The sequence below is a fragment of the Amphiura filiformis genome, chromosome 20, assembly GCF_039555335.1.
Source record: "Amphiura filiformis chromosome 20, Afil_fr2py, whole genome shotgun sequence".
In the NCBI taxonomy this organism is placed as follows: Eukaryota; Metazoa; Echinodermata; class Ophiuroidea; order Amphilepidida; family Amphiuridae; genus Amphiura; species Amphiura filiformis.
Window position 1 is genome coordinate 36,999,501 of NC_092647.1, and position 10,212 is coordinate 37,009,712.

At 37.2% G+C, this 10,212-nt stretch overlaps 1 protein-coding gene across 1 annotated transcript; it reads right to left on the minus strand.

The window, feature by feature from the left end:
- Positions 1-2,553: 2,553 nt before the first annotated feature.
- Positions 2,554-5,362, minus strand: LOC140142777 (kelch-like protein diablo). Its single transcript, XM_072164772.1, has one exon. It carries the CDS (start codon positions 4,626-4,628, stop codon positions 3,606-3,608), a length of 1,023 nt encoding a protein of 340 aa, XP_072020873.1. The 5' UTR covers positions 4,629-5,362; the 3' UTR covers positions 2,554-3,605.
- Between the last annotated feature and the right edge of the window lie 4,850 nt (positions 5,363-10,212).

Consider the following 10,212-nt stretch of genomic DNA (forward strand, 5'->3'; position numbering starts at 1 on the left):
TCAAAACTACTGGAGCAATACAACTTAAAACAAAAATGCAGAGAAATTGTTTTAATGGTAAGCCTCAGCAAGCTATACCATTTAGGGACCGTTCACAAACACTTGTTAGGGGGGCCTGATGCAAAAACGGGGGGGCTGAAATGTTTTGACCCTCCTGAAAAATATGACCACAAATTGTTCTGGAAAAATTGAGTTCATATGCATTTCTATGGGGTTAACCCATAATGTTCATGTCAAATGAAGGGGACCATGAAATTTTTGAGGTCTGTAAAGGGGGAACCCCAAAAAATTATCAGGCCCCCCTAACAAGTGTTTGTGAACAGTCCCTTATATACAAACATGCCAGAAAAGTATTTAATACTTTATTTACTATGCAAATAACCTATTTCCATGTCCCATGAGCTTGTGCATCTATTAGGAACTAACCTTTTGTTATGCTAAATAGCCTTCCTAATTTTGCTTGTTGAAGGCTGTGCTCTACAAACATCAGTAATAATCAAAAGGAGGAGCTGTAGGATAGGCTTCTCCATGTCAAAAAATGACACAGGATTTCTGGCGCACTCATGTATAATAATTCTGTAATGATTAAAGAACATACTATCGGACAACGCTAGTTTAAGAGATACAATTAAAATAAACACTGCAAAAGAAAACTACATAAAGAACAAAACCAAAACATGACAGACTGTGGAGCATGTGTGTTGTGCAAATTCATGTTTCCACAAGCAATCATACCATTGAGAATATTTGAAGAATATAGCATTACACAATCTTCTAAAACAATACCCATAGATCATTTAAATACACCAATAATACATTGTATATGTTATACATAAGAAGTCTGATGATTCATGGAATAACAGAATCATATAGCTGGCTATCTAATGCAGCCCTTCCATGGTTCGGTTTTTGCCGGCAGAGTGGCAAAAACTGGCATAAACCTGTTTTTTTGCCAGTTTCCGTATACATGCACAAACTCATATGTGTCCATCCACCACGAAGTGGTAGTAAAGTCGGCCCTAGGTCATTTTCTGTTTATTGCAGGTTTTGAACGAGTGCACATGCAGCTTTAAAATGACACCTCAACCAGCTTCATCGGACATCTGGAAGTGAAGTTATGGTTCATCAAAGGTCAAATTCCTAATATATTTTACATAGAAATCCATACTGTTTTTGATTGTATCTCAAAATGGAAAATGCCGACTTTACGACACATATATGACGAGATCAAGCAAAATCAGTCGGAACTCGGAAATATTGATTTTGAGATATAGCCATACAAAGGAAATATTTCCTTTTGTTTCCTCTTGTTTTGGAAACCCTTAAATTGCTCATATCTTTGGAACTAGTTGTTCAATTTTAATTGGGCTTTCTGCAAAATCCAGATTTATAAATGCCTTTTACTATCCTATAAGAAACTGAAAATTTAATATTTCCGAGTTCAGACTGATTTTGCTTGATCACTTCACATATATAGTCAGCCAAATATCAAAAAGTAACACAAAAAGCTCATAAACAGTAACACACAGCATTTAATGACTCATTCAACATGTATTTTGCCTCATACAGTCCTTAAAGGAGTATTTCGTGATCCTAGCATCCTCTATTTATGTCATTTTTCATTAGATATCCACGAAAAAAACCTATTCCCAAAATTTCAGTTGATTCCGATTTTGCGTTCGTGAGTTATGCATGATTATGTGTTTTGCACTGCTCCATAGACAATGCGTTGTAATTTCGTTCTGGTGCACCAGAACGAAATTCAAATTTCACGACATCTTTGCTAAACGAATTAATCTGCAAGAAAATATTTTGTACATAAACATTATGTAGCCAGAGGTTTCCAGTGACATAAAAATCTCAACTTTTTTTTTAGAAAAGTGGGGGGATGAGGCTGTGGATCACGAAATGCCCCTTTAAAATGAAAAAGTTTTGAATTTGATATGCCACATGCACTAGAGAGCAAGGAAAACCCATGGCTTTAATTTCTTAATATTAATTACAAAATATGGCCTTGTTACACTCAGGAAATTATTTTTGGAACTCAATAACTTGTTTGGAGATGGAAAAAAAGTCAACTACTCATCACTTTCAAGATTTTGCCATTTTTGCCAAGCGGTAAAAACCGCGGTTAGAACCATGGTTTTTTCCACCTACGGCAAAAACCTGCAAACCCTGTAGCTAGGCATGCAACTTGCTATATATCTACATACTTATGATGATATGGCATATAACTTGCTGTCCACTGGTGATAGCAAAGCATAAAACTTGTTATCTACTGAAGATAGCAAGGCACAAACTTGATGTATACTGCATATAGCAAGGTATAAAACTTGCTACCTACTGTAACTGATACAGCTTGCCATCTACTGTAGACAGCAAGCCATACATGTTTCTGCCTACTTTAGATAGCAAGGTAAACAATTTGCTGTCTACTGTAGATATCAAGGTATGTGTATTGAAGCTAGCAAAGTATGAAATTGCTGTCTACTGTAGATAGCAAGGCATACATGTATAACTTGCTATGTACTGTAAATAGCAAGGCATGTGTCTACACTGCAGATAGAAAGGCATACTACTTACTGCTTAGAATTACATGTACCATACTGAAAATAGCAAGGCATACCCCTGCTGTCTACTGTAGATAGCAAGGCATACCCCTGCTGTCTACTGTAGATAGCAAGGCATACAACTTGCTATGTACTGTAAATAGCTGCAAGGGATGCAAGTTGCTATCTACTGCAGGGTGCAAGGGGTACAACTTGCTGAACTAAATAGATGTATAATAGATATAAAATTGAATAATATAATAGATGTAAAATTGAAGGTGACTGCTGTACAATGTACCGAACTCCAGCTTTGCTTCACTTTTCATGGGATTCACACCAATAAAACCCTTGAACCAACCCCAGTTTACGCTTGTCAAAAGTAAATTCTGGATAAAAGCGATTATCTGTATCTATTGTATCATCTTCAATGACCTCTCCAATTACCACTGAGGGCTTATCACTATCAAAGTCACATATAACTCTGTTTACTTGGTCTTCATCTTCTCTTTCAGTAACGAGGTAGTACGTATTATCATGCTCCATAAAGTGAGAATAATATTCTAATGTGATATCAACAGACACATCCAGTAATTCATTGGTGGTGGGTTTATACAACGCAAACATGACAGCAGTGAATCCACCAACATGGCCATCAAGATTGGGACCCCTGGGATTGGGACCGGCTCTATGTTGCTCCCCTTTGACTAATATCTGTCCGGTTGATAGTAAAATAGCATCCGCAATTCGAAACAATATGTCATCTACAAGCAATTCCCATGATTTGGTAAGAATACTGAATCGTTGAATCACACTCTTGGACTTCATAAAACCAGTACCAATCAAGTATATATATTCTTTTATATGAAACATTCTAGGATATTTAGATATGTCAGGCATAGGTGGGAGCAAGATCCACTCATTCTTCTCAGGCAAATACTGGAAAAAGTTATTTTTCAAAAGCCATTGGTGATGATTTTCTTTATCTTCACAATCCTCCCCATATCTATACAAAATATCAATTGTAGCATATAATTGATTATTATTACTGACAAATGGTTAAACCATATGTACTTTCACTGTAGAATAAGGATATCGATTAGGAATATCAGCCAACTTAGTGATCTTATAACATGCAGTTTTAGTTTTGCATGTTAATACAATTATCGGAGCAGAGCTACTGAAATCTTTACATTCTTCTTCCAATTCAGCTGTAATAGTGTTTCTAGTAGCAAACCACTCTGGGTGACTTTTGATCAATGGCAGTGCAGCTGTATCCATGGTAACACTCAACTTGACAACCTCCTCTACCATGACCTTACACTCTGGCATGGCTAGTAACTCATCACCAATGATCTCTCTGAGTCTACCAACTGGCACCAGACCAAGCCGGATCTTCTTCAGGATGTTAACTGCATGAACTTTGCGCTGTTCCCAATCAAACTTGAGCCAAATCAATGCTGCTTGCAGAATCTGTTCTTCTGTTGTGGTGGCTGTCTCAATTTCTTCATCACTCAGAATCTCTAGCATGACACTTGCTGAACAATTTTCAAGAAACACTTTGGATTGAACACACTTGGGGAAGTTCTGCAAAAGGTGACTTTTGTACAACTGTGCTATGTCAGTAAGACTACTATTGCTTGCAATTGACCATATCTCAAAACAGTCTTCAATTGTGACATTATCCTTCACTTCTCTCAGATATTCAGCACATAAATCCATTGCTTGAGTTACAACCATGTAGCAAGCCATTTGGAGAATGCCTGTAACTGTTCGTAGGGACAGAGTCAAGTATCCAGTATATGCAAAATCCAAGATTTGGGCAAAGCTTTCTTCAGATCCAGGAACAGTTATCTCACCCATTGTGCTTTCTTGAAACCCTGATGAAAACATTCCCTGAAAGTAGTCACTTGTACAGCTTAGTACTGCTCTATGTGCAGGGAATCTTTGATCACCAACAATGATGTTGACATCACAGAAGGCTGCCTGCTGTCTCAACAGGTTAAGTCCTGAGGAGAGACGAGACAAGTGGGATTGATTTCCCACACGTTGAACACATTGATCTTGTTTGAATGTTGCCATCTTGTTCTAATAAAAGTCAAATCAGTAGGCTAACAGCGCAAACATGGGACTTAGCACACTCAAATCATGTACATTATACATTGTACACTACAAAGTTCTACAAATAATAATTCTTTGTATGTGTAATGATTTGCACATCAAACAATTCTGCTACCTGTTATATATGGCAGTTCTCTCCGTATCACAGGTTCTGCAGGTTAGGTGTCACATAAAGGCTGTTTGATGTCTTCAGACTTATTCTTGCTACTTATTGTTCAACACTGGACTGGATGGGTTGTTATGTGGTGGGCAAGGGTTTCTTCTCAAATACAGTAGCTAATTGTGAACCATTGACTTCCTGAGATCTGCAGGAAAACAAGAAACAAATTGCAAGAGGTGTGTGAGGGGTTGAGAGATTGACTGAGTGGGTGGGTGGTAGGGTGAGCAAGCACTATATGAATAAGTCTCTGCTTATCATGACATAACATGGTGTGACCAATTCTTGCCCCACAACAAGCTGTGTTGTGTGAGGCTTATGGTGTATATACTGCAGATATGGTGTACAGATGTTTGGTTGGCTATGTGTCCAGTGCGCTGACTGGGTTGGTGGGCATAAGCAAAATCTCCAAGTGTTTCAATCCAAAGTGTTTCTGGAAAATTCTTCAGCAAGTGTCATGCTAGAGATTCTGAGTGACGAAGAAATTGAGATTGATACTATAACAGAAGAACAGATTCTGCAAGCTGCATTGATTTGGCTCAAGTATTAATAAAAGGCAAAGCCTGTTGTTGTTTACAGATAGATAGCAAGGAATAATAAAAATAATAACAATTTATAGTGCCTTACATAAAACAGCATATTCATAAAGCACTTTACAGTAACCTACAAATTAAAAAGTGATCACACAATCTCTTTAATGTAAAAGACCAAACCAACATCCTGAAGAGCCACATCTGGGACAAGTCCCCCATAGTGAAAAACACACACCCAAAAGACAATTCACACTGAAAGAAAGGAATAGCTCTTCTTGTGCACTCCAAAGTTTACAACCCTACCACAAAAGACCTGTTCCACACATAGCTCCCCAACGTGTAGTGTAGCCCACTCCCCCACAGGAAACCCAACATACAAACTTAACAAAAAACTGATTAGGGGTGAAATCAAAACTCGACCGGCAGTTGACCGCCCGTTCTGTCCGGTTGCTATTGTTCTAAACAATGGCAACCGGACGGAACCGCCAGTCAAGTTTTGATTTCATCCGTAAGCTAATATTGTATACTAAATACAGTAATTATGTCAAAGAGATTCAACTGGAATGAACATGAACACTCAACACTGCACAAGAAAACAACAGAAAGAACAAAACCAAAACATGGCAGGCTGTAGGGCATCTGCACAAGATGTCCTATAGCTTGTGCAAAATGTTTCCTCATTATTATACTATTGAATTCAAATACATGAAGAATAGCATTACAGATTCTTGATAAAAATGTTGCATAATTTAAATTAAATGCACTGATAATAGAATAAACAGATGTTATAAAAATAAGCCCATGATTCATGGCATAACAGAATCATCCATTTGCTGTCTAGTGTAGATATCAAGGCATGCAACTTGTTATCTACTTAAGAATGATGGCAAGCATATATATTGCTGTCTACTGTAGATAGCAAACCATACAACATGTCTATTGAAGATAGCAAGGTATTATTATTATTATTCAAGGTTTATTACAACAATGCATATGGCAGCCAAAAGGCTGAATTACATACATGCTACAAAGAAATTGGCAACAACAAAATATATCTTACATCAGCATGAAATCCAAAACGAAATCACATACAAACTAAATATAACTGCAAACAAGCTAGCAAGAAATTATTGACCTGCTCCTGAAGCATCCTTGTTCCACAGCTGAACCATGTATGGGATGGGACTACATACGATATCTTTGAGTGCGCACCTTGGGTAAAGACAGGTGGTTAGCGTTTGCAGAGTTCCTACCAGTCTCCTTCCTGTAACCTGGAAGCCAGCTACGGAAGTCAGGATGCTCCAGGAGTTTGTTGGCAAACTTAAGACAGATTTGATCGCGACGTGATCTCAGCTCAGTCAATTTGCAACTTTCTAAAGCATCTTGGTATACAATTTGCTGTCTCCCATGGCTAGCAAGGCATGTAATAAGTTGCTGTCTACTGTAGACAGAAAGACACACAACTTTCAGCCAAGCAGTAATTTGGATACACTGATGTCTGCATTTGAGTACTTTTTCAAAACTTGCTCTCTTCAGTAGGCATTTAAAGCCTTAATGTACGATCTTTTTAAATTTTTAGATTTTTCTTATTTTCTTCCAAAATGATAATATGCAATCATTATGAAAGTTCCCAATACAAAAAAAAAAAAAAAACATTGGGAATTTGCAAAGAAACAACATCATAAACTTCACCTCTATCACTCGAAACATCTCGCACTATTTGGATTAGGACAGCGAGTGCGGCCTCAGAGTTAGTCTTCTACGCGGCCAGTTTGGTTACGCTCTCTCCACATGTAGTTTTGTAGGAGACCACGGTTTGCGATCGTGGCCGACATAAAATCATAATCTAAAAAAATTATGATTTTTTGTTGGACCAACAGAAAATCATCCCGTTTTACTACAAATAGGGCGAATTTGACAGTTTGCTCATAGATTTAAGTTAGAACATGTGTAAGTATTACAAATATGCCAAAAAATCGGGTTTGAAAAAAATAAAGGTAAATTCTGAAAAAAGATCGTACATTAAGGCTTTAATTACCAGTATGTAGATAGCAAGTTGTAAATGTATGCCTTGCTTTCTACAGTATAGACAGGAAATTTTATGCATTGGGATGTTCAGTAGACAGCACAAGTGTACCTTGCTATTTACAGTACCAGTAGGAGAATCTCTAATAATAGAAAATAAATAAGCAATGGATGCAAAATTGCTACCCACTACTGAAAGTGGGAGGTTTTTATTTTGTGTTTAATATCAGAAGGTTCACAAATTAATATCAGCTATCATTGATTAATACATGTATAGCCCGCTTCCCTAGTAAATATTGGAACAATGAGGTTAATAACTTTGCATTAGTAATATGTCGGGCATTGTGAAAAATCTAACCATTTTGCTTTGGACCTCGTAATATCCCTCGGTATATTCCTCGGTTCCAAAGGCAAAATGTTTAGATTTTTCACAATGCCCTCCAAATAACCGATGCACAGTTATTAACCTCTAAATAAAAGCCCATAGGTTTAATTTCTTAATATTAATTACAAAATATGGCCTTGTTACACTCAGGAAATTATTTTTGTAACTTATAATAGTGGTGGGTTATTTAATCCTGATGTTTCAAATTTCTTAGGGAACAGGCTTATTTGATGGAGTATGATCTCCTGAGCATTTTGACACCATTTTCATCCAAATCGGCCACAAAATGAGTTGGTGCCGGCCAAAACAAGTTTTTGGACAGGGGGGGGGGGGAGGTCTGAAAATTAATATTTTTGACAATAATCATTATTATATGCTTAATTCTGTTATAGTTAGTGCTGATTTGTATGTAATTGATGTCTAGATTTCCATTTATGAAAGTTGCATAAAAATTGGAGTTGTTTTCTTAAAATGGCTGTTTTACGTCCAAATATGGATGTGAGGGCGCTTTGCATAAAACACGCACACGTTCTTTTCACATGAAATTTTAATGATGCCAATTTGAAGATAATCACATATGGCATATCCTCAAGAAATTAGGGCATTATATTGCTTTTTCGTTTGACCGTGGCACCATTTTTCGTATTCTCAGGAAGCCTTCCATTGAATTGTACACATTTTAAAGTGCATTGACCCCTGTACAGTTAAATGGGAGCATTCTATGAAATATTCAAATGGCTGCCAAAATCAAACCGTACTATGTAAACCGCTCAAATTTCTTGAGCAAGTACTAACTACATGTATAATCATCTTCATAAATACAGATCATTGAAATTTCTGTTTGAAAGATCGTTTGCATATTTTATGCAAAGCGCCCCCACATCCATATTTGGACGTAAAACAGCCATTTTAAGAAAATGACAACTCCAATTTTTATGCAACTGTCATAAATGGAATTCTAGACATCAATTACATACAAATCAGCACCAACTTTAAAAGATTTAGCCATATAATAATGATTATTGTAAAAATATTGATTTTCAGACCCCACAGACCCCTGTCCAAATACTTGTTTTACCCTGCCCCAACTCATTTTTTGGCCGATTTGGATGAAAATGGTGTCAAAATGCTCAGGAGATCATACTGTATCAAATAAGCCTGTTCCCTAAGAAATATGAAACATCACCCTTTTTAAAAGGCTGTTTAACCTACCCCTACTTGTAACTTGTTTTGAGAAAAAACGACTCACCACTTTTTAGATTTGGCCATTTTTGCCAAGCGGTAAAAACCGTGGTTATACATGTAACCACGTTTTTTTCCACCTGCGGCAAAAACCTGCAAACCCTGTAGCAAGGCATGCAACCAGGGGTAGCGCTAACCTGCGCCATGGGGTCATAGGCGCATTCATTTAGCTTTTGGCGCAAAAAATTACCATTTAGAGGTTGCTAAAGGGTCATTTGAACCTTTTATTTCTATTGTTTTAGATCCATAATTTCACCAAATTTCAAATTTTTGACCCCTTGTTTGAAAACCCAGCGCTACCCCTGCATGCAACTTGCTATATCTACATAACTTGCTGTCCACTGGCATAAAACTTGTTGTGTACATAAAATTTTACCATTTTTTGTCAAGCGGTAAAAACCACGGTTATAACCACGGTTTTTTCCACCTGCGGCAAAAACCTGCAAACCCTGTAGCAAGGCATGCAACTTGCTATATCTACATACTTATGATGATATGGCATATAACTTGCTGTCCACTGGCATAAAACTTGTTTTCTACATAAAATTTTACCATTTTTGTCAAACGGTAAAACCACGGTTATAACCACGGTTTTTTCCACCTGCGGCAAAACCCTGCAAACCCTAGGCATGCAACTTGTCATATCTACATACATACTTATGATGATATGGCATAAAACTTGCTGTCCACTGGCATAAAACTTGTTGTCTACATAAAATTTTACCATTTTTGTCAAGCGGTAAAAAACACGGTTATAACCACAGTTTTTTCCACCTGCGGCAAAAACCTGCAAACCCTGTAGCAAGGTATGCAACTTGCTATATCTACATACTTATGATGATATGGCATATAACTTGCTGTCCATTGGCAAGGCATAAAACTTGATGTCTACTGCAGATAGCAAGGTGTATTGCAATAAAGGTAACCAATTTGCTCTCTACTGGAGATAGCAAAGCATAAAACATGCTGTCTACTGTAGATAGCAAGGTATAAAACTTGTTATATACTTCATTAATATATTCTTGTTCATTGATTGGTTAAAAGTGGATCACATGACCAAAAATAGTTCTACCATCAGTACTCATATCCGTAAATAGTACCTCTATGCCGTAAATAGTATTTTTAATGTCCCACATGAGCCGTAAATAGTACCTCCAAGCCGTAAATAGTACTTTTGACCATGCCTTCCGCGTGCACGCATTC